This window comes from Indicator indicator, chromosome 2 (genome assembly GCF_027791375.1).
Source record: "Indicator indicator isolate 239-I01 chromosome 2, UM_Iind_1.1, whole genome shotgun sequence".
NCBI classification, from domain to species: Eukaryota; Metazoa; Chordata; class Aves; order Piciformes; family Indicatoridae; genus Indicator; species Indicator indicator.
In genome coordinates, this window is record NC_072011.1 from 24085908 (window position 1) to 24110696 (window position 24789).

A 24789-nucleotide genomic window follows, 5' to 3' on the forward strand; every position below is an offset into this window, starting at 1 on the left:
CATTTTCTCTTTCTAGGCTGGTATTGAGTTATGAGAAAACATACAGAGATGAAGAAAAGCCAGACTTCTGCCTGGGCCACAACCCTGCAGTGACGATCACTTTTGTTTGCCCATCAAAGAGGGGAGAAGAGGTAACTTTGTTGTTTCAGTTTGTCTGCGTTAGCTTTCATTTTTATTCAGGCCTGAAGAGAACAGAAACTTTCCTGGTCTGCAGCTTGTGAAGAGTGCAAAATCCTAAATACACTCAAGAAGTCTTCTAAGAACTTGTCACAGAGTTTTACTGGCTAATGAGCACTCTTCCATCTTCGGTCAGGCTGGGCATGCTTACAGCTGTTTTCTTTAACTTGTTTCTTTATTGATCTGACCTTCTTCAGGAAAAAAACAGCCATGGTAAAAGTGTCACTTACTAAACAGGCTCCTGAACTTTAACTAAAAGTTAAATCTAGTGTTAGGCAGCAATTCAATTTTTTGAGAACACAGTTTTAGCCAAGCTTCAGTGATCATTTTGATGCAATGCTTGGATAATCTTAGCAACCCACACTCCTTGAATAGCCAGAGTGGCTATTGCTAATGCTCTGCCATTTGACATTGAGATGTTTTTGATGGCAGGTTAGTGAAGGAGGAGTTCTTGTCTGGCTAATTTTTGATTTAATCTTCCATCTCTCATCTGACCTAGATAGGTACCATACTTCACTCATTGCTGCAGAAACAAAACATAGGCCTTTCTCTGCTGTCACTTTCCAATACATCACTACAGCTGTGCACAGTTGTAATGTGAGTAGTATTCCTAATGTTACTTGTGCCTTGAACTTATCAGATACATATCTGTGTATCTGCCTGTTGTTTTAGTGAAGGATAGAAATACAGATTTATGAAACAAAAAGGATTTCTAAATGCTTCACTTTAAAGAGAAAAACTAAGATACCTCTCCCAGAGGTGCAAAGATAGTACAGAAATACATCTGACGGAAATATTGGCTAAAGAATTCTCAAACATATTTCAGTCTTGATTTGGACTAAGGGAATCAAAGTTACTAAAACACAAGTGTCTAGAGGCTGCTTTGCCCTCAGAGCACATGATTTCTGCTCCCCTCTGTCAACACCTCTTGAGGCAAACACAATGCAAGCTGTGCTTAGCAATTTGCGCTCATGTATTCTGATTTTGCCAACATGTTATGGAAAACTGCCCTTTTTTTTTTTAAAGTACTGTTACTTCTGCTATCCTCCTGCTAGTGCCGTATACTTTACTGCTGTTTAGACTTCTAATAGTTCACCACATCATTAGTAAGAGCTGTTATATTTCTTTTCAACATCAGAGAGGCCAGAGACAATGTTTGAACCTCTCGAGCAATTTACAGGTGAAGTTCATCCTTACTGACCCTAAAGGAATGTGGCATTGTTGCTTTCAAGATTGTGTTTCAAGTAAGTAATTTAGATTCTGTTAACTTCTGTATTAGAGTGCAGGTCCCAAACTCACAGCAAAAACAAATTGCCGGTATGAAATTGAGTGGGTTACTGAGTATGCCTGTCACAGGGATTACCTGGAGAGTAAGAGCTGTCTTCTGACTAATGAGCAACATGATATCTCCATTGATTTAAGACCACTTACTCAACCTCCAGGTAAGATCACTATTTTTCTTTTGCGTTTGTGATGTTACTAGCCAGTTTTGCAGTTCCATATTTGGAACCAGGAAGAGTGGGCTCTGTAGATAGTTGTTTTTATATCTGTTCTGCTGTGTATTAGAACACTTTTCCTGTTGTTATTCATTCAGATTATGTCATACCATATCGAGCCAAAGACGACAAAGAGGAGTATTACTATTATTTGAATGTATGTGGGAAAACCCATGGGGGTATCTGTAAGGACAGAACGGGATACACTTCATCTTGCCAAGTAAAATCTTCAAATAACCAGCAAAAAGTGGCAGGAAGATTTCAGAATCAAACCCTAAGGTGTGTAGAGGCTCTTTATCCCTGTTATAACTGGTCTGATTGATCTTTGTTTCCTACTTTGATGCCCTTATTTTTCATGTAATTGACATTGATAAAATGCAAGTAATTTTGCTCAGTTTCTATAGGAAAACTTTAGCAGTATACAAGGATAGCATTAGCAAACAAAAGAGCAGGTAGTATTGGTAGATTCAATTGCCTAGATAGGAAGGAAACTCTGGTGTCAGAATTGCAGATTGTCCTGTGCTACCTCTTGTCCTCCTTGAGTTTTGCATGTAAAGTGCCATCAGGATCAGATATTTTAGGAGCTGTCTGCAGTAAGAGGTGATCTCTCCTTCCTTTGCAAGAGCATGCATTAGTCATATCCAAGACTGCTGTAGTCCAGGATTTTTTTGACGTGTTTCATTTTTTTAAAGATATCCCCAGGTGCCACCTGGAAATCCTGAATAACAGTCTGCATGAGATTGCAAAGCAGAAATTGTTTAGCTGGATATGAACTTCCATTCTGTCTTTGAGCATGTGACAGACTTGTTGGAGTGGTCTTCTGGAAAATATGACTTCCTCTACTTGCAAAAATAGCTATGCCATAGACTAGTGGGAACAGATACTCCACCACAGCTAGAATTGCTTTAGAGCATTCTATAAACTTTAAACAAATTCATGAAAAGTAAATCAGTGGATGCAAGCCTTTGTTGCCCTAATGTCACTATTAATGTTGAACAAGCATTTTCGCTTTGAGTGAGACAAGTAAGAGTATGACTTCTGTTACGTGAAGAACAGTGTGTGATTGTGTCTGATCCTATGTTTCTATCTAAAACTGACTTTTTACTCAGATACTCTGATGGGGATATCACTTTAATTTATCCGAATGGGGATGCATGTAGTTCCGGATTTCAGAGAATGACTGTCATAAACTTTGAATGCAATGAAACAGCAGGTGAGTTCTACAAGGTGTGATGACTCTGCTCAGGATTTGACTACTGTGCTTGCTAGTAGACCTTATGTTCAAAGGAATGCATGTTTTGAGCCACAGCTGGCACAAGGAATAAGTATTGTTAGAGTGAACACAAGTTTCAGTACCTGCCAGGATTGTTGTAAGCTGTGTGGTAACGCTGTTTTATTAAATTTGCACTGATGATCAAGAATATCGAGGTATAAAAGAGCCTTGTTTCTTAGTCAACTGTAAAAAAAAAACAACCCACCAAAACACAAACCACAAATGCAAGTCCTGTGCAGCAAAAAAGATTTCAAGTCTCGTTTTCTCCCCATTACCCAATTAACATCTGTTTATCCATCTTCAATGTAAAGGTGACGATGGTAGAGGATCTCCAGTGTTTACTGGTGAAGTGGACTGCACCTATTTTTTCACTTGGGATACAAAATACGCATGTGTTAAAGAGAAAGAAGATCTCCTTTGCAGAGTTACTGATAAGAGAAAACACTATGACTTGTCACCTTTGATCCGCAGTTCAGGTAACCTTCAGCTACTTTTGTCCTGATTTTACATACTATTTCTAGTGCAATTCTTTAGCTGAACATTTATCAGCTTTTGATTTTCTTGAATTACGGGGGTATTGATGTTCAGTTCCCTCATTCCAAAAGGAGTGAGTGTCTTATGAAAGCAGCTGTATCCATGACTGCCTTGCTTGCTGTCATCTTAAGTGGTTTTTAAACATGTGGGGTTTCCTGTGATAAAGGACATTTTGGCATGGAGAGGCTACAACAGTTAAGCATAATGACTTGCTCTTAACCACCCTCTGTTTCAGAGTTAGCCCAGAACTGGGAAGCTGTTGACAGTAGTTTTTCAGAAGGAGAGAAGAAACATTACTACATCAATGTCTGCCATAAAGTATGGAAGAGAGGAGGAGCTTCCAACTGTTCAGACGCTGCTGCTATCTGCTCCGTAGGTGAGCCTTTTTTTTGGTTTTGTGTTTTTTGTTTGGCTGCCTTTTTTGTGTTTTGGGTTTCTTTGGCTTTTTGGTGCTCTGTATGCAGCCTTGGCACTCCCTCTGCAAATGGAGTTGGATCCCCTGAGTGCCTTGAGTTACTTTAGGTAAGAGAAGTTAGGAATTATCTATCTTTTGTTTTCCTAAAGACCGTAGAAGAAATGATGCAAGTAACCTTTTGTAACTAAAGAACTCTAGGCTTCATAGCATGGTTTTGGTGAGGTAAAAATGAACTAATGATAAGCATTCTTAAGACTTGTCATTTGGCTCGTTGTTATTATTCTAATACTGTAAACTTAACTTCTTTACAGGGAAAGAAAAGCAATTTATTTACTGTCTTTACAGATAAACAAAATAAGACTACCAATCTTGGAACATTTGTATCATCTCCTAAAAAGGTTGGAGAAAATATTCAACTTATCTATTCAAATGGAGACAGCTGTGGTGGTGGCAAAAAAATCAAGACTGTCATCACTTTACTGTGCAGACCAGGTAAGAATACCTACATGCCGTGTTCTGATGCAGTTAAAAACTGGAGGTTGTTTAATATGCCCAGACATGAGTGCTAAATATTAGCATGTGCCTTTGTCTTTCATTTCCTTTTATGAAAAAGCTGAAGCATTGTGGTTTGTTTACTAGGAGGATAATGTAATTGCAGGTATTAAGCTCTGTTCACCTTTTATGCAAGTACTCTTTAAGGACTCCTGAGTAAGTCTCTTGAGCTAAGGTTCTCCCAAACATGATGAAAGTATATTTAAGTAATTACAGCTTCACAGATACCTGGAAGCTATACAAAGCACTTCTTATTCTCAGTCTTGTTGGGAAAGACTGGTTCTGAACTGAGATCAAATACTTTAACCTTCTCTTCCAATGAGCATGTTTTGTGTCTGAACTGCTTGCAGTTTACAAAAAGAGAATTTGCAGAAGTTGTTAATGTTGTTCTTCTCCATATAATAGCCCACTGGTTTAACAATTTCCCAGGAAAACAGGTAACTCATATTCCTCTGCTTCAGCATGAAGAAGCTGAACGCTTCAAGTGTGCTGGCTGTTAGGATTGGGTTACACACTACTTTCTAATAAAGCTGTGGCTTTGTAGCAAAGCACCAGGTTTGTGTATGAAAGCAAACATTTGTTCAATAACTGTGGCAGTCCTGAGGAACAGACTGAACAGTGCATCTTCAGTACTGAGCTGAACTTTTATTCTGGGGACGGGAATACAAGGAATTTTTAGTTCTATTTTAGTCCACGTTTTCAAAGGCAAGGTACTTGAACATTTGATCTTGTTCTGCTGTTGGGGAGGAGCTAGTGTTCTTAGACTTAAAATCCTGGTTCTTTTTGACAGCCTGACCGTATATGTAACACATTGCTCTTGTGATACCAGGTGATCTAGAAAGCGCTCCAATCTTGATGTCTGAGGGTATATGTTTATTTGCATTTGATTGGTATACTGCTGCTGCATGTGTCCTGTCTAAAACTGAAGGAGATAACTGTCAAGTCTCTGATCCTCAGGCAGGTATGTATTTCTGTTAGGAAAATTGAAAGGCCATGAGAGAGAGGACTTGTCACAATGCTGAGTCCTTTTGATGCACAAAACCAAAATGAATTCAACCCAAGTCTAAGCACCCATATCAGTTTTAAACACTTGTGTATGGAGCAGCATGAGCTTATTCCCCTAGTGTGTGTGAATGAAAGTAGGTGTAATGTTTATTTTGCTGTAGTAGGTCTCTCTGTATAAGAAAACATGATTTTAGCATATCCATATCTCTGGAACAATAATTACATGGAAGGACATTTATTTAGTGGTTGGGAGGTGAATTAGGTGTGTGACTGGTGGAATCAAAACCTGTGAGAGAAAAAAAAATCGAACTGATAAAATATGTTCCTTCCTGATTAGGCTTCTCTTTTGATTTATCACCTCTTGCCAAGGAAAGTGGGTACTATGTAGTAAATACTACCAACTACTTGTTTTACATAAGCGTCTGTGGCAGTGTGCCAGATGAGTTTTGTGGGCCAAAATCGGCTGCATGCCAAGTAACACAAAGGTGAGTAACTCTAGTTCTGTTGTCTGTAATAGATCTCTTGTTGCATGATGTATTGTCTGTGTGCAAGAGAGAACAATCTGCATATTAAAAACTCTGCTGCCTGCAATAGATTCAGGTAATTAACGTGCAAAATATTATTTGGTAGTTCAGTAGTTATGCTGCTAGGCGTTTCAAACAAAGTCCATGCACGTGTAATCTTGTTTACAGCTAGCTTTTGAGATTGAATGAGTCTATTGCTCCCCCTTATGTTTCCCATAGGGATTGTAGGCTGTAGATTGACTGCTGCAGCCATATCAAGGCAATTTCTAATTGCTTCAGGTTCCAGATCAGCCTGTTGCTGGAGATGTGGTATAGTGCAAACACATGCACCTGTAGTTGAGTTGGCTCAGAGTTAGGCAAGGAGAGTTCACTGCAGACGCTAAAACCCTTCTTCAGAAAAAGGTGGTCAGACTAGATCTGATAGAGCCAGTTAAGTCAATTTACCCTCCTGAACCAAAGCTGTTATCAAGATAAGAGCATGTGAAGGCGGCTGTCTTCCACGAGAGAAACCTTGCTGTTATGCCGTGCTAGCTCTTCACTGTCCACATGTATTTGTATGGAACCTGTTTGAGCCCAGCATTAGGCTGTCTGCAGTTAGAATTCTGCTCTGGAGAACAGGAACTTGATATTTCTGTCATTCTTCTAGAGAAGGGAGTGTTGAAGTTTTCTAGATATCTAAGCAAGGTACAACTTCCTTTCCTTTCCAAAGGAGGACACCTGTTCATGTTTTAAGTTTCCTTTTGGCATCATTCTATTCATCCTAGTTCACTTACATCTAATCAACCTTATGTAATTATTTTGTCTTATTATGGTGTCTTGTATAAACTTACCTATATGCTTATTATTTGTAAGACTTCTGTTAGAAACAGAATTAATTCTCCATTCTGTTCATTTTCAAAGCATACTTTTTCTTTTCTAGTAAGGATAAGTTTTGGAGTCTTGGACTGCCCAATTCCAGACTTTCATATTATGATGGTCTGATTCAGTTGACCTACAAAAATGGTACAGCATACAATGATGAGAAGAAAACACAGCGGTCTACCCTTATAACTTTCCTGTGTGACCGACAGGCTGGAAAAGGCCAGCCTGAATATCAGGTAAGATGTTCTATATGAAGAATGGAACGTTCTCCATCCCAAAATCTCAAAAAGAATTGCTGCTAAGCCTGTGCAAGCAGAGATACATGGATGGAAATGTCCAGTATCCATAAAGGAGACAAAGAGAAATAGTTATTTTTCTTAATATATCTGCCTCTTGTTGCAGCCATAAAGCTTGTCTTGACTATTGATCAGTAAGCTGTTCACTGAGATCCAGGTTCTTACGTCACTCTTTAGTCTCTGGGACATGTAATTACTAATGCCTTTGATCATCTTGCATTTCTGTCTGAAAAAATACCCAAACTAGCTGAGAAGTAACAAATTGTAGGACTGTGTGTCCTTCAACATAGCAGTCAGCAGTTACATTGCTCTAGTTGCTCTGGTTTTGTTATTTTTGGAAAGAGTGTTTTTGGTGCCACAGCAAATGACAAGGTGTTACAGCAAAACAGAACTGAGAACAGCAAATCAGCCTGAGAATTTATATCCCAAAACGAAGAAGGTGGTGAAGTCACCATCCCTAGAGGTGTTCAAGAGGGGATTGGACGTGGCACTTGGTGCCATGGTTTGGATAGTCATGAGGTTTAGGATGACAGGTTGGACTCGATGATCTTTGAGGTCTCTTCCAACCTTCTTGATTCTGTGATTCTATGAAGGAAAAATAACAAGCTTAACATAAAAAAGAGTAGTTGAGTCACAAAATATTCTGTCACTGGCCTCTTCTGCTGTTTTTTAGACAGAAGATAACTATACATATAACTTCAAGTGGTACACTGAATATGCTTGCCCGGAAATGCCACTGGAATGTGTTGTGACTGATCCCAACACCATGGACCAGTATGACCTGTCAAGGTAGGAAAGTAACATAGACAACGTAACTTTGCTGTTATAGTTTAATGTTCATCCAGTACTAAGCTATTAGCCAGAAGTTGGTTTCTGCATAGACAGCACTAGAAACTGCATTTGTTGTGGTAGTCCTAACTGCAAGTATCTTGAAATTGAGACATTATTTCCCTCCAGTATATTGACTTGCCTACTAAGATGCAAGTTGACATTTTGGATGGTTTTGCCTAAAGCTTACTACTTTGTGAACTGTGCTTTACATTCTAGAAGTATTCTTTTTAATATTTAACACTTTAAGGGGAAAAAGCTGTTCTGAAATGCCTTGTAATCACTCTGTTTCTTGAGGCTGACAGAGAAAGCTAGAGAGAATCTGTGAAAAATATATTTTTAATGTAAAACTTTCTCTTCCTGCTCAGCTTAGCAAAATCTGAGAAGAGAGGTGAAAACTGGTATGCCGTGGACAATTCAAGACCAAATGAGCGCAAGAAGTACTACATAAACGTCTGTCGGCCCCTGATTCCCGTCCCAGGATGTGACCGGCGAGCATCTGTCTGTCAGATGAAATATGAATATAATCATGTGAGTACCCTTTCCATCCCAGAGGGTTTGCTGAGTGGGTGAGAATGAGGGGTATGCAAGATAGGCATATGAATTCTGGTGTCTTTGTGAAAAATGGTGTTCTGTTCATCTGTAATCATTGCAGACTGGTAGACGTTTTGTCCACATCTTCAAAGACCAAAGTTTTAATTTTCACAAGTGCATCCATACCATGTTTGACATGCATGACTGTCTTGCGTTGCAGAGGCAAACTCTTCTGTGTGAGCTACTGTGGTTTTAGAGACTACTAGTATTGCTTTAGAAACAGGCTGCTCTTATAGATATTCTGGCTTGTTTTAGATTTGAACTATGGAAGAAATGTGTTTTTTCACTCATCTCTGAGCTTGCTTTGGTTTTGGGGGGTAGATTAGGCAGCTGTTACCAAGCAAGGAATAACCAAAACAGCAGGGTTGATGGTTCTGGGCTTCTACCTCTATGTTTTACTGGAGCATAGCAATTTATGACATGCTGGATGGACATTTTGCCCAAGGCCTGGCTGCTGTGCTACTTAAAGCTATAGGGAAAGCTGGACTCACCAACTTGTCAGAATTCCTTCTTAAAAATATGGAGAGAACACTTTCCCTCCATCTAGTCGAAGATGATGTGTGAGTGACTGAATCTGTACATCACTGTCATGGCACATGAAGCAGATGTGACTAGTTCCTTGTACTTGTGTTAGTCCTTGTTAGGTAAGGCTACTTTACCTGTAGAGACACATTAGGGTTTCATTACTTCGTTGCCAAAGATACTGGAGTTAAAACTGAGCACACTGGGTCAACCTAAATGCAGACTTGCTTAAGAAAAAGAAAAAAGGCATGTGTCTTTGTAGACAGAGCTGTTTTGGAGGTTTATTCCTCTGTTGCTAACATATAAAATAGTTTAAAAGTATGAAACACTAGCTGTCTTTCAGAAGTGAAGATTAATTTGGATCTTGGTAGTAGTACCAAATGCTATTCTGATGCATGGTTTCTGCTAGCGCTTTTTAGGTTTTGTTAAGCATGGCAGATCCCGAAGGTCAATTCCCAAGATACTTGGAGGCTTCTACTTACTGTATTTTAAAGAACTGTACAAATTAAATCCTGATTACTGCAAATGAGGCATAGGCCTCCCTAAATTCCTAAGATGGTGAGATGAGGATGACTGTTGTGAGGCACTACAGTCCTTTATTGTACTAAAAATAAAAGCCCAACAAAACTCCAAGCCATACCTGCTTGTGGAGCATCTGTTAAATACATGACATGTAAGAACAGAATGGGGGAGAAATGTAGGGGGATCTGTATCTTGGCCATCAGGATTAGGGAAGTATTATTCTTCCCATTGTGGTGGGTTAAGAAAAATCCCTCCCACATTGACAATAACCAGGCTAACTCAATTTGGAAGCAAATGATGCTGTAGTTTACAAGCGAAAATGAAATGCAATGAATATGTACAAATATACACTATTCACAACATTTACAAATATGTACAATTAACAGAAAAACACAACAAAGGCCCCTGGCCCCAGAGGGGCCCTGCCTCTTCCTTCCCTGCCTCCCCCAGACCCCCCCTGGCAGAAGGAAGAAAACCAAGAAGCAGAGAGGTTGTTAAACTTAGCTTTTCAAGGTCAGTATATGGGTGTGTGATATCTTCAAAAAGCAAAAGGCCAGAAGAGAAATGCAGACTGCCCAGCAGAGAAACACCAGACAGACTGAGACTGCCTATACTTTGTTTTGAGTACTAACTCCTAAACATTTCTATTTCTCCAATGGAAGTGTTTAGAATAATCATTATTTTGCTTTCTTACACCCAGTTGTGATTTATTTACGTTGTTTTACCTTTCTGCTCGAACTCTGTAAGAAGAAATCAAAGGCGTACCCTTAAACCCATCATACCCCTGTGCTAGACACTGGTGAGGCCACACCTTGGATACTTACTTTTAGGTCCCTCGCTACAAGAAAGGACATTGAGGTGCTGGAGTGTGTCCAGAGAAGGGCAGTGAGGCTTGTAAAGGGCCTGGAGCACATGGCCTACAAGGAGCATCTGAGGGAGCTGGGGTTGTTTAATCTGGAGAAAAGGAGGCTAAGGGGAGTCAGTATTTTTCTACAACTACCTGACACAAGGTTGTAGCAAGGGGGGGTGTTAGTCCCCTCTCCCAAGTAACAAGTGACAGGATGAGAGGGAACGGCCTCGATTTACCCCAGAGGAGGTTTAGATTAGATATTAGGAAAAACTGTCCACGAAAAGGGTTGTCAGGTATAGGAACAGACTGCTCTGGGAAGTGGTTGGGTATTTGAAAGATGCATAGATGTGGTGCCTGAGGGACAAGGTTTAGTCATAACTTGGTAGTGTGAGGTTAATAGTTGGACTTGATGGTCTTCAATGTGTCCTCCAACCAAAGCAATCATATGATTCTATACCTTTATCTTCAACACTCAAGATAATCTTCTATATACAAGATCACTGTGATATTTTCTTCTTTTTGACTGTTTCTGTATCTCTTCAATTGAGTTTAGAATTGCTCATGTGCTTTTTCTTATTCCTAGGGTTCTTACTCTGAAGTCACCTCTATTAGTAATCTTGGTGTTGCCAGCAAAGAACTAGTAGTTGAAAGACCTGGACATGTTTTTCTAACCTATGCAAATGGCTCTGTGTGCACTGATGCTGATGGAAAGAATTCTGTGTATAAAACCACCATCCACTTCATCTGTTCCAGGGGCACTCTTGTAAGGAGAAATCATCTTTCAGTTGTTGCTTCATTGGGAAACTTACTATATCATTTAACATGAAGCCTCATGAAGATCTATAGGAGGTTCACGATAAGGGAAACTTCTTGAGGACTTGAAATAGAGACGTTTATTTGTTAGAGTTTGTTTTGTTGTGGGTTTTTTTTGTTGTGTTTTGGTTTAATTTTTTTTTTTAGTGGAATGTGCATTATACCCCCAAACTCAAAGCTTAGACTGAGGCAAGGTCTGGTTGTGCACATCTAGGTTCAGTATTGAATTTAATCTGAATATTTGGATGTCGGATGTCAGATTCAGTTCTTTGCTGAGGCTTAATGACATGCCAAGTGTTTAGCTAGACAAAGCATTCAGCATGTCCTTTAAAATAAATATGGGGGAGGGGAGTGGGACTTGTGTGCATTTGCATTGAAGTCTGTTAGGAAAACCTGACAGTTTTGCATAAAATGGAAGGTGATGCCTTTTACACTTAATTTGGTTTTCTCTCTGCAATCTGTTTCCAGAGTAGCAGCCCACAGTTTATAGGTATTCAGGAATGTGTTACCACGTTCATATGGGAAACCGAGGCTGCTTGTCCGATTAAGGAAACAAAAGATGATTCTCAGGTGAGAAGGAGGATGATAATTGTATTTATAGTCTCAACACTTCTTTTTTTTTTTTCTATCACTTCTGGTTGCTTTGTTTAAATGGCTCTTGGCAGAAATTAACTAGAGTGAAGTCAGAAGTTGATCATAATATACTCTTGTGATACCTTAGTGCCTTCTTGAAATGTTCCTGAATAGTTTGGGCAGAATTTACACTTTTCAAATGTTCTGTCTCTAGGACATCTTACTTGCTGTGGATCTGAATATTTCATTCCCTTATAAGGCATCTAGTAAAACTGCCTTTATATATAAGGATATAGATTGTCCTTGCTGTGTACACATCAAATAAGGCTTTTTTAGTGGGGTTTTTTTGTGTGTGTGGTGGGTTTTTGTTAGTTTGCTTTGGGTTTGGTGTTTTGTGGTGGTTTTTTGCCTTTCTTTTTTATTACATTGAGGGACTTGATTGCTTCTAATCGACAGGTCTCAACATAGACACGTTAGTGGGAAGGCAACCCTCAGAATTTCCTTGTTCTTAGCTACTCTAATAGATGTCATCTGTTAAACTGCACTTTGATATGTTGATACGTGGCTAATGCCAATGGACTACTATGCAAAAGAATTAAATGAAGTGTTAATACTTCCAGTGCTGTATTCTGGTTGTCCAAACTTAGGCTAAGGTTAATTGATATGCAGGCTAGGAATGTGTAAATCATCCTTTGGTTCCCTAAACAAGTAAGAGGTAAATTTAAACAAAAGGAGATAATGATGATGTCTATTTTTTTTTCTTTTAGTCCTGCTCTGTACGAGATCCAAACACTGGCTTCCTGTTCAATCTGCAGCCATTAGCTTCTGCAAGAGGCTATATGGCTACTGGCATTGGGAAGAAGTTCTTGGTAAGGATTCTGACTACAATCTGTTGCCTATGGATGCTGCTGTTGCTTTTTTTCCACTCTTGCTTAGTGAGCAACTGGAGCTTTGACTCCTGTTAGGAAATTTGAGTTGTCAGGAAAGTACTGTTTGAGAGGAGCAGTTAAGGTAAACTTGGTTTGTCTCAGCCTTAAGAATGTCTGGTTCTTAGCAAACATAATGTAGCCATAGTTCTAAGGCTATGCATGATTTTCTATTTACGGACTTGTGTAATACCACAGTGAACAGTGGAAGACTAGAAAGGGATTTAACCTGTCCCTATCAATGTTCTTAATGCAGTCTGCATATATTATTAGTTCTAGGCTGTCCACAGATACTAACATATTTTTTTTTCAGTTGCAAGAATAAGCTTGCTAAAGCGCCTCCTGTACTTCTAGTGGGGAGGATTTATGAACCTGAAAGCAAAAGATTGAGGATATTGTTACTGTAGTATAGTGGTTGCCTTGCAGTCAAGAAACGATGGACACTTAATGCTGCTTGAAATAGTTCTTGACAAGTGAGTTCTACTGATGTAGAAATGGTTATGTGGACTTAATTTTTCTGATGCAGTTAACACTGTGTACACCCATGTGTTTTCAAAACTAGCTAAACATTTGTGAAACCATGCCGGATTGTGGTGAAATCAATGGCAAAACAGCTGCTGGATGTGAAGCAGAAAATCTAACATCAGTAAGGCTAGTGGAATTGGACAAAACCTTGTATCTGTCTAGTGAAGGATTTCTAACTCTAACCTACAGAGGTCCTTTTCGTGTGCAATCAGGTGAGTTCAGGAAATACGGAGTAGATATGAGTGCTGATACTGTACAAACTTTGTGAATGGTCTTCATTCCTCCCTTTCTTCATATACTCAAAGATAATGGGCTTGACATTAGTCACTTAACCTAATTCATATTAAATTTTTAGGAAGAAATCAAATCATGCAGAATGGTAACGGCTCAGTTTCTCAGTAATAAATGTACATTTCAAACCTGCTGGAAACAAACCAAATACAGTATAGGACTTTTTTCCTTATTGAGTAGACAAAAAATGTTGCTCTTCACATGGAGAAAGGAAAGCAAATTCTAGCTCTTCCTCTAAATTATATTTTTATTGCTTTAAGCTTCAATTTCATGACTAATGTTCTCTGAAATAGTTTCATATCTGAAAGGTAATTTTTTAGTAAGCTTACACTCTTCTAAATGGTTTTTCTTGAATGAGTGCTCTAGTATCTCATTTATCCCTACTTCATTAATTTAAGTCTGTTTTGCAGATAAGACTGTTGAAAAATGTGTAACTTTTAGCTTAAAAGTGCTCTGCAAGTGTACTAAAACTGAGTTTTTTTTATATATATCTGTGTAACACCTTCTGTGTAACAAGAAAAAGCTTTTAGGAAAACAGGATTTTGCATTCAGGAGCTTCAATTGCTTCTGGATGTTTACTCTCTGTACAAATTGCTATGGCCACAGCTTTTACTGTCCTAGTTGTGATGCATTCATACCTAATATGCAGTGGGAAACAAGTGATTGAGATTTCATGTATTTTGCTTTGTGAGCTTCTACCATTTTGATAACTCTGTGATACACTGCTGATGGATACTACTACCCCCCTAACTCTGCCATTTCTTGCAGGCCAGGAGAAAGAGTAGTAAACACTTAACATGCTGCTTAAATAGTATCAGTATTATTTTTCTCAGCAGTCATTACACTGAAGTTCTTAAAAATAAACAAAACCTTGAATCCAGTGCTTTGCTGTGCCTGATGTAATGTAGAGGTTGCTGGTACAGCTGTCTTGATGTTTTGTAGGCTCTTTTTTTCTTCAAATATATCATGTCAATGACCTAGGAAGCACAGTTGAGTGAAGGTAATTACGCTCTTTAATGTGTAAGGCATTCTGGTCTCCCATTTGGAGAGACAGTTGGGGCTGCTAGGTGATTTAGGACAGATTTCTAAAGAAGACTTGTGTATTTACAGTTAAAACCCTATAAACAATAAGTTAATATTTTCTTTGAAGCAATTTATAATAAGAAAGTGTTAGAAAATTCAAGTTAAGCATTAGCTTGAATTTGAGGTTAAACTATTCTTGTGTGAACCAGCAGACTGTTTGTTTTACAGGAGCATCAGACACATTCACAGTGACTTTCATTTGTAATGATTCCTATCCTGGAGAGCTTAAGTTTGTGCGTGAAGAGATAAACAGTATGCTGAACATCCATAATACTTTTTTTGAGTTTCACACAGCATTGGCCTGTGCTCCTGCCCCTGTAGACTGCCAGGTAACAGGTAAGTACCTCGAGTTTGAGTAGGCTCTTTGCAGCAGTTGTTGGAAGGATTAACAGAATAGCAAACTTCTGTAGAGATTGTTAAGAATACCTGTTGTAAAGACATTGTAAGACTTGAAGTCTTCACAGAAGTCGGAGAGAGGAAGAGGAGGTAACTTGTTTGAAGCAGACTTAATTTAGGAAGACAGGCAAAAAGCCAATATTGAACATAAGAGCTGATAATTGCTTTGAAACCCTTCAATACTTGTCATGAATGAATGCTGCTTCAGTACAACTCTGGAAAAAAAAGGTTAATTTAGTATTGTCCTGTGGAAAAATGCACCTGTGAATTGTGGAGTAGTTACTTGTATGGAAGTAACTTCTAAGGAAACTGGTCTATATTTGGTCTGAAGGTGTTTTTACTGGAAATGGTACTTTGTCTCAAGGGATGTATAATGTGATTCTGCAAATTACTTTGCTTTGTGTATTCATCAGTGAATGAATCCATTCCTGGACGTGTTCCTGTACAGCCTGCCCTAGGTGATCCTGCTTTGGTGGGGAGTTGATCTCTGGAGGTCCCTTCCAACCCCTGATGTTCTGTGATTCTGTGACTTGTCCTATTTCAAACCTGACAGTGCTGCAAGTATCTAATAGATTATCTCTCAGCTTACTGTATGTACTGCATCTTTTTCAGATGCTGCTGGCAACGAGTATGACTTAAGTGACTTGAGCAAAGAGAGTGAGCCATGGGTTGCTATAGACACTTCAAAGGAAGCACAGAAGAGAACATTTTTCCTGAATGTCTGCAAGCCTTTACCCAGTGTGTCTGGATGCATTGGTAAGTTAAGTGGCATGCATTTTTTTAAGTTAACTACTTTTTATGCAAGACTTTATATTAAGAATGACATCCCTGAGAGGCATCTTAATACTCATCAGAATTCTTGCATTGACATGTGTGGGAATGCATTTGGGAAAAACGTATTGAGGACAGTATTTGTTGGTGTCCTTGGTTTTTATTTATTTCCTAAAGAAGAAAGTTAAATGTTGTTGAAGCCTCCTAATTGAATGATGCCAGAGTGAGGAGCTTATGCTATGTCTTACTGCATTTCTCAGAATGTTAGGGATTGGAAGGGACCTCAAAAGATCATCCAGTCCAACCCCCCTTCCAGAGCAGGACCACCTATAGCAGGTCACACAAGAACACATCAATGCAGGTTTTGCATGTCTCCAGTGAAGGAGATTCCACAACCTGTCTGGGCAGCTTGTCCCAGTGCTCTGTCACCCTCACAGTGAAAAAGTTTCTCCTTATATTTATGTGGGACCTCCTATGCTCCATGTTGCACCTGTTGCCCTTTGTCCTGTCATTGGATATCCCTGAGTCTGGCTCTGTCTTCCTGACAATTGCTCTTCATGTGTTTACAATCATTAATGAGCTCACCCCTCAGCCTCCTCCAACCTAAAGAGACCCATCTTCCTCAGCCTTTCCACATAGGGAAGATGTTCCAGTCCCTTAATCATCTTTGTGGCTCTGCACTGGACCCTTTCAAGCAGTTCCCTGTCCTTCCTGAGCTGAGGGGGTCCAGAACTGAACACAATGTTGCAGATTTAAGCTGTTGCTGTAGTCTGCAGAGCAGAAAAGTTAGGGCAGTTTTAAAGATTTCAGCAAATGCAGAATGTGAACTTACTCTATTCCTCAAAAGCCTTAAACACACAGTATCTCTAACTGTATTTATGAAAACACTTCTTGTGTTCTGCTTCAGGAGTTTGAGACAGTTTGCTTTCATGTTCAAAGCTCTCTTAAAGTTGCTCCATTGTGTTATTTTACCACAAACTTAACTCTAGTTATCAAATCACAGAAGGGTAGGGGTTGAAAGGGTCCTTTGAAGGTCTAATCTAATCCCTCTAAGATCCCTCTTAGATCAAGTTGCACAGGAACATGTCTAGGTGGATTTTGAAAGACTCCAGAGAAGGATAATTCACAGCCTTTGTAGGTAGCCTATTGCAGTCACCTGTTCCTGCTCCAGCACCCTCGAAGTAGAGAATTTTCCCCTTATGCTCAGCTGGGAGCTAAACTTTGAACTAAAACACAGGCTTTTTCTTTTTCCTGTAGGTGGTGCCATAGGATCTTGTGTGAAATACGATGATAAAAGCCAGAACCTTGGAGTCATTCAGATAAACCCACAGGCTGCTACTGATGGGTCATTAAGCATTATTTACTTGAATGGTGACATGTGCAAGGATAAGCAACGCTATTCTACACGGATAATCTTCCAGTGCGGCCAAACAATGGTAATTTTCTGTGCCAATTGCTATTAATGGGGATTTTAGAGCTTAGACTTTAACAAACCAGGCAGTATTTCATAGAATCAGTCAGGGTTGGAAGGGACCACAAGGATCATCCAGTTCCAACCCCCCTGCCATGGGCAGGGACACCCCGTACTAGATCAGGCTGGCCAGAGCCTCATCTAGCCTGGTCTTGAACACCTTTATTCCCTGTGGAATGGAGAGGCTGGTTCTAAAAAGTAACATCTTTTATACAAACCTCTCCCTTGTCTCTCCTTGGAACTACTTTCCAAAGCCTGTAGAACACAACAGTGAATTCTCTCAGGGAATCCTGTGAGCCACCAAAACCAGCTCTTTTCTGAAAAAGGGGTACTGAAATTTGATAGTAGAGATATTAGACTGTGCAACTGCAATTTAAAAAAAAAATTTCTTTATGTAAGTTTTGAGACTTAAAATGTAATCATTAATGAGCCTTATTCATCCCTCATTCTGTAGGGATCACCAGTGTTTGACCAACAGGATGACTGTGAGTTTGTATTTGTTTGGAGAACCTTGGCTGCATGTCCTGTTCACAAAGCAGATGGTAAGTGTAGTTACTTGAGCTTTAAAGTCTCAAACAAATCTGTGCAAGAAGTACTTAGTGAATCTGTTTGTTTCTTGCCTTGTGAATCTTGCTGTAAATGATGCTGGCTTGTGGAAGAATGTCTCCCCTGAGCTTTAAGCCAACTAACGTTAAAAGTACATCTTCGTATGACAGGCAAATATACTTCCTTATGTAGGGAAAGAAGATACAGTATCAGTAGTGTCTCTGACAAATCATAGTACTACAGTATTAAATCACAGGTAGACTTGCTTATATTTGTAAATCTTAAAAAAGCAAGAGCCTTCATGAGGTCATGGTTGATACTAGGCCTAGCAATTCCCTGTCTCCTACTGAGGCCAGGAAGCTATACTATAAACTTAACCCTTGTTAGACAATGTGAGAGTAACCAGCATGAGAGCATCAGAGTTTACAGTTGACTCCGGACATAGAAGAAGAAATCACAGGTTCTAGTTCTGGTAATTGGTTCTTAGGTGGGAAGTTGAGCGTACAGGTGCTTCTCTGCCCTTGCTGGCTCTGTTCTGTAACTTGTAGATTAGTGCCTTATGAAACGTCCAGACTTCCTGTTGCAGCAGTCCTAGACGTTACTGAAACTGTCAGTGATCTCATTGCGAAGAGAGTGTTTACAAGCTACTGCATGCAGCTAACTGCGCAGGGCACCAGTGGCAAGAGTTCCAACTGGTCGAATGACTCGGGGAGCCTAATAATCATGTGATAAAGCCCCCAAAACATCAGATTGTAAAAAGCTTCAGGATATTGAGCAGAGTCACTTTACTGAGGACTTGATCAGCAGTAAAATTACTGATGTATACGAGCTGATAGGACTTGTGAAACTAGAATTTTCCTAAACCTTTTGTACATCTCGGTAGACCCATAAGCTATAGTTAACATATGCTATGATCAGTCATTTTCTAACTCAGCAAACTTCATAGCTGTTAAAAGATGATGCAAGTCTGACATCTGCAACAACTTTTGCTTTGGCCTTACGACCTTGCTGGTTTTCCAGATAATTAAGCAAGTGCTGTACTTAGTGTCTCAGGTTCTGTACTTAACCTTTAGCACAGCTGAAGAAAACCTTTGAGGCCACTTTGAAGTAGGTTTTTGAACTACAGCGACTGTTTCATCATGCTTTAGTGACAGTTATAAAAGTTCCATTTATAGCCTAGTCTCATGGTTGTAAATATTGGTGACTTACTGAAATGAGATGCTTAGCTGGACTAAAATGATTCTGCAGTGTCACTGAAAGTGACAGCCACTCACTTTTGTGGCCGTATTTATGCCAGTAAGGTTTAATTATCCTTAAGTGCATTTGGCATGGCTCATAGGTATTAAATAGTATTTTAAATTGTTTTTTTGTTTTTTTTTTTTTTTTTTTTTTAGGAAAAAATTGCCAGGTGGAAGATCCAAGGTATGGTCATGTTTATAACCTGAAGCCACTTTCCAATAAAGACATAAAAGTGAGTACAGATGAGTATGACTACTACTTCAGAGTTTGTGGAGCAATAACAGAACCTTGCAAACCAGAGGCTGTCAATGTGTCTTCATGTCAAGTAAAGAAGATGGACAATAGTTTCAAAAAAGTAGCAGGTATAGCACTTCATTGGAAGGAATTTAGATAATGGGAGGATTAACTAGGGTCACAAGTTTTAGTGGAAGGCTGAGGTCTTTCTCAGTACGTTACTGTGCATGTTACTGCTGTCTATAACCCTGTTGCCAGAGGCATTACTGGAGTCATGTGTATTTACTGGATCACTTATGTTCTTTTTTCTTAACTCTTTGCTTCTAGGCTTGCTTACAGAAAATCTGACTTTTAGAAATGGTTTAATAATGATTAACTACACCAGTGGAGAAAAATGTCATAAAATATATGAACGATCAACTGCCATATTATTCTATTGTGACAAGACTACATCTGAGGTTAGTTTCAAAATGTGCTGCCTGTGTGTACTGCCTTCCAGAGTTGCCCTCTTAATATGTGGGAGGGTAAGGAGAAGAACATGAACTTCCTTCAAGGACTGCCTAATCATTTACAGATTAGGCAGGAATTTGAAAGGTCCTGTGAGGTAACAAAAAAGAGGAATATTTTTCATTTCCTATTTAATGAAAGCATCTTTGTTGTGCCTCAGGAAAAGACAGGGCATGTTGTTCCTTTTAGAGGATGCCTGCCATTAGTAATGCTCTTGAAGATGTTGGGAAGGGATGTTCTCCCAGAAATAACAGTTGTTTCTTAGTAAGAAATAAAAGGTAGGACATACCTACAGGAAAGCCAGTATTACATAGCCAGGCCGAAACAGGATGATTACTTGCTTTTAGTGTCTCTCTCTGTACATGTGCTTTCCTTCCTTTTTTTAAATAATGGTGTCTATAGTTACTTTTGCTCTTCCCCTTATTTCTTGGAGGAGGCAGAAGCTCCTAATGGCTACTCTTAAAAGAAGAGTGCATGTGGTTCATTCAGGTTTTGGAAGAAGCCATGATTTCAGCTGATCAGAGGTGCTGTGTGCCTCTAATATATGTAAATACAAGTCCCTGGATCTTCTTGAAGCAAGGCTGAGACATTTCGGTAATTTCAGTATGTCAAAATGAGAAAGTAAATGCCTTTTGTATTTTGGTTTTTCAGCCTGTATTTTTGAAAGAAACTCCAGATTGTACCTACATGTTTGAATGGCATACTCCATATGCTTGCCCACCTGTTAAATCTACTGAGTGCTCCTACAAGTGAGTTGTTTCCACAAACTTAAAATGGAAGAACAAAAATAGAGCCTTATTGCAGCTCAGTGCAATGCTGCCATTCAGGTGTTGCATGTTGACAGTAGTAATGAGGTCATGCGACATTCAACGACAGTGCAGTGTGTTTTAAGTAGCTTGCAATCTGTACTTTAAACTAATTTCACTGTAGAAAAATGCTTTCTTTGAGCTTCTTTTGGGGAATAAGCTTAGCATCAAAATGAGCTGTTGGGTATGCAATTATTGATGGTTGAACTTTGAGTATGTTAGGTATCTAGTTATTATTTAACTATAGGTAATTTAAAGAAGGATGCAACTGCTGTGCATTTGGAACTAACACCAAACAAAGCTTCAGACAAAATGTCATCTCTGTCACAAGCAATTATTAGTTCATTAAATTTGATAAATTGTGTCAAATGTGGCTAATGATTTGCCCAGAATTTTAATATCTGGCATCATGATAGGTTTCTACCCTAAGGTAAAGCATTTGTGCTTGCCAGAAGTCTGGTGTACATTCCCTTTCCAGCACAGTACTCTGCCTATAGAGTTATTAGTTTAAAGAATTACTGTAGTGACTTAAGAATTGCAACTTACAATTACTTGAATTTTTTTTTTTTAATGCTTCTTAGTTTGAATCCTTTGTTTCTCTTACAGGGACGACAAAGGAAACTTCTATGACTTTTCATCTCTAACACGACATAGAGAAAATTGGGAGGCAATTGCTCTATCTGCTTCAGCACAGAAATACTATATTAATATCTGCAGGCCCTTAGTGCTATACAATGCTGCACGTAAGAGTAAAATAAAATATATTCTCACTGTAGCTAGCGGGGGTGAGTGGTAGGACAGTATGCCTGCCTATTGTTCAGACTGAAAAAAACCAAAGCAAACTATGTGGAGACAGTGGTGTGATTTCAGCACTAGGGGGTTGTGGGCCTGATTTCGATCTACTTGGCAGATGAGATTGACTAGCAGGTCTTATATTCTCTAACTTCAGCAGCCTAGCTCTCCCATCCTTATGCAAAATCCACTGCAGCTTTTAAAGATTATTTTAATCTTTTGGCACAAGATGTTTACTTAGTATCTTCTGACTGATTCCATATTTCGTGCAGTGGAAGACCAGGTGACAGACTGTAGCCTTTCACTCTGTGTATTAGTCTACTTCCCAGGTAGTAAAATGGTTTGGACTGGAAGGGACCTACAACGTTCACAGAATCAGAATCACAGAATTAACCAGGTTGGAAAAGACCTTCAAGATCATCTAGTCCAACCTATCACCCAACACCATCTAATCAACTAAACCATGGCACTAAGTGCCTCATCCAGTCTTATTTTAAACACTTCCAGGGACAGTGACTCCACCACTTCCCTGGGCAGCCCATTCCAATGGCCACTCACTCTTTCTCTGAAGAATTTCTTCCTAAAATCCAACCTAAACCTCCCCTGGTGCAGCTTGAGACTGTGTCCCCTCGTTCTGTCACTGGTTGCCTGGGAGAAGAGACCAACCCCCATGTGGCTACAACCTCCCTTCAGGTAGTTGTAGACAGCAATAAGGTCTTCTCTGAGCCTCCTCTCCAGGCTAAACAACCCCAGCTCCCTCAGCCTCTCCTCACAGGGCTTGTGCTCCAGACCCCTCACCAGCTTTGTTGCCCTTCTCTGGACACATTCAGCAATTCAACATCTTTCTTGAACTGAGTGGACCAGAACTGGACACAGTACTCAAGGTGTGGCCTAACCAGTGCTGTGTGCAGGGGTACAATGACCTCCCTGCTCCTGCTGGCCACGTTATTCCTGATCCAGGCCAGGATGCCATTGGCCTTCTTGGCCACCTGGGCACACTGCTGGCTCATGTTCAGCTGCTGTCAGTCAGTACCCCCAGGTCCCTTTCTGCCTGGCTGCTCTCCAGCCACTCTGACCCCAGCCTGTAGCTCTGCGTGGGGTTGTTGTGGCCAATGTGTAGAACCCAGCACTTGGACTTGTTGAATCTCATGCTGTTGGACTCTGTCCATCTGTCCTGCCTGTCAAGGTCCCTCTGCAGAGCCCTCTTACCCTCTAACAGATGAACACCTGCTCCCAGCTTGGTGTCATCTGCAGCCTTACTGATGATAGACTCAATCCTCTTGTCCAGATAATCAGTGACACCGTAGTCCAGGTACACTACATCCACAGCCTTTCCCCTGCCTGACATTGAGTGGAGTGAGACAGTTGCTACTACTTGTGACTTTTTTAGCAGAAAAGGCAACCCAATGAGTCTGGTTTGGACAGCAACTTGGTGATAGATCAGCCATTACATAACTGAAAGTAGAGTAGGGGAGTTTTGTTGCAGGCGAGTAACTCTTAGTGATGTTTGGAGTAACATTTCAGTTTTTGCTCATCTGTATAGATTCCTGTCCTTCTGATGCTGCTGCCGCCCTTGTGGAGGGTACAAAATGTACAAGTCTTGGGCAAGTGGCTGATGGTCCCCGGTGGGAAAATTATGTTTCTGTTCTGAAATATACTAATGGAGAGCCGTGTCCAGATAAAATTCGCAAGAAAACGACGATACTGCGCCTCAAGTGTGATGAAAGCAAAATTGTAAGTGGGTTTATTCTGATGGGGTTGTATATTTTCATGAGTTGTTCATACCACTGCATGTGTATAGAGAATAATGGGCAGTTCTTAACAATTCCCTAGTTGTCTGTAGTTGGATGGGAGCCAGTCCTGTAAGCAGACTAGCCTATAAGTACTTCAACTTTAAGATGCTGAGCAGTTTTTAAGAGATAGTTTTGTACAGTCTGCTAGCACAGATTTTATTATCTATAATGGTTTCAGATTGTCTGTTTGTCTTGAAGGTGAATGTATTGTGTTGGGAAGTGTTTCAAGTAGTAAATAATGCTATTGACTGTGTAGTTCTTCATACCATACCATTAAGTGTGCTGCTATTTGAGATGTCTTACCCTCACCTTTTGGTTTTTCTGTTGCCTTTATCTCTCCTCTCAACAATTTTATTGCTCCTTACAATGAATCTTTACTGCTGTATATTTTAAATCATCACAGTTAAGTATTCTGCCCTTTGGTTAATATGTTGGGCCATGGTGGTCTGTTAAGCCCTAGGACTGGAACTGATCTCAACTCAGGGGATAACTCTAGCATGAAATCTTAGCAGTATCACTCTGTAGAGCTGTTGCTGTCTCCATTGTTGCATGTTTAGGAATCAAAGCCAGAACTTATAATGGCCATTGAGGATTGTGAATATACGTTCTTATGGTTCACTGCTGCTGCATGTCCTCTTAAAAGCAACGTGCAAGATGACTGCCGGGTCACCAACCCTGCAACAGGTGAGGAGGAAACTTCGGGATTTTGTACATGGAAAAGGTATTACTGGGTTTTTGTTCTTGAGGGACTTCATTAGAAAAGAGCAGTGTGATATGTCTTCTGGATAGTGACCAACAAGTTTACTGGTATACAGAAGTATCTTCTGAGGTAGTGTGGTGTCCCTTTGAACATATAAATAGTGTATAATTCTGAAGCTAGTTTTGCCTCTCTTAACATGAATTAATAAATCTTTGCCTTTCTAAGCTTGGAGGGAAATAGAGGCCAGTTGACCTCCTTACTAAATTGAGTTACTAAAAGCTTTTAATATAAAGAAAGTTTTTTTTATTTCACATCTCAAAAAGAAAGATTTAGTTATTCCCTGTTCTGCCTGCAGGCCACCTCTTTGATTTGACGTCACTGAAGCGAGAGTCTGGCTATACCATCACTGATGCACATAACAGAAACATTGAGTTGAACGTCTGCGCTGAAGCTAAAAGCTCATGTTCTGATGGAGCTGGTAAGCACCTTATCCAATCTGATACTGTATCACTGACTACAGAGTACCCAGAGAAAACACTTATGCTCGAGCTTATTGTAAAATACAAGAGGCAGGTTTTAGTGTAAATGTGGAAGGAGTGAAGAGACCAGCTGTGTCTGAATTAGCTAGGAAAAGATCCTAAAACTGTTTTAGGAAATGAAGTGATGTATTCTCAGTGAACTCCATTCTTAAACTTACATGAGCTTGTTTCCAGTCCAATCCCTTCAGGGCCGAGTGGGTGGGTGTTCTTTTGGAGATGAAAGCAGGAGTGAAGGTGCTTCTACTACACCTCTTGGTTGTCATGAGAAGGAAGAAATTATAAACTGTCTAGCTATAGTAAGCTGAGCGCAAAAATTGCTCACTGGTGATGTACTG

At 39.8% G+C, this 24789-nt stretch overlaps 1 protein-coding gene across 1 annotated transcript in view; it reads left to right on the forward strand.

The window, feature by feature from the left end:
• Positions 1 to 24789, forward strand: part of IGF2R (insulin like growth factor 2 receptor) — a 57492-nt gene that overhangs the window by 16026 nt on the left and 16677 nt on the right. Inside the window, exons 7-33 of the mRNA XM_054396617.1 lie at positions 17 to 131; positions 1457 to 1619; positions 1772 to 1952; positions 2783 to 2886; positions 3258 to 3422; positions 3716 to 3856; positions 4241 to 4387; positions 5277 to 5408; positions 5790 to 5937; positions 6896 to 7073; positions 7807 to 7922; positions 8330 to 8492; positions 11033 to 11212; positions 11731 to 11832; positions 12603 to 12704; positions 13324 to 13498; positions 14829 to 14996; positions 15669 to 15812; positions 17085 to 17263; positions 17753 to 17840; positions 19239 to 19445; positions 19645 to 19775; positions 20476 to 20573; positions 21237 to 21373; positions 22966 to 23156; positions 23773 to 23899; positions 24271 to 24393. Coding sequence (XP_054252592.1) covers positions 17 to 131; positions 1457 to 1619; positions 1772 to 1952; positions 2783 to 2886; positions 3258 to 3422; positions 3716 to 3856; positions 4241 to 4387; positions 5277 to 5408; positions 5790 to 5937; positions 6896 to 7073; positions 7807 to 7922; positions 8330 to 8492; positions 11033 to 11212; positions 11731 to 11832; positions 12603 to 12704; positions 13324 to 13498; positions 14829 to 14996; positions 15669 to 15812; positions 17085 to 17263; positions 17753 to 17840; positions 19239 to 19445; positions 19645 to 19775; positions 20476 to 20573; positions 21237 to 21373; positions 22966 to 23156; positions 23773 to 23899; positions 24271 to 24393 — 3905 coding nt within the window. The remainder of the gene's footprint in view (positions 1 to 16; positions 132 to 1456; positions 1620 to 1771; positions 1953 to 2782; positions 2887 to 3257; positions 3423 to 3715; positions 3857 to 4240; positions 4388 to 5276; positions 5409 to 5789; positions 5938 to 6895; positions 7074 to 7806; positions 7923 to 8329; positions 8493 to 11032; positions 11213 to 11730; positions 11833 to 12602; positions 12705 to 13323; positions 13499 to 14828; positions 14997 to 15668; positions 15813 to 17084; positions 17264 to 17752; positions 17841 to 19238; positions 19446 to 19644; positions 19776 to 20475; positions 20574 to 21236; positions 21374 to 22965; positions 23157 to 23772; positions 23900 to 24270; positions 24394 to 24789) is intronic.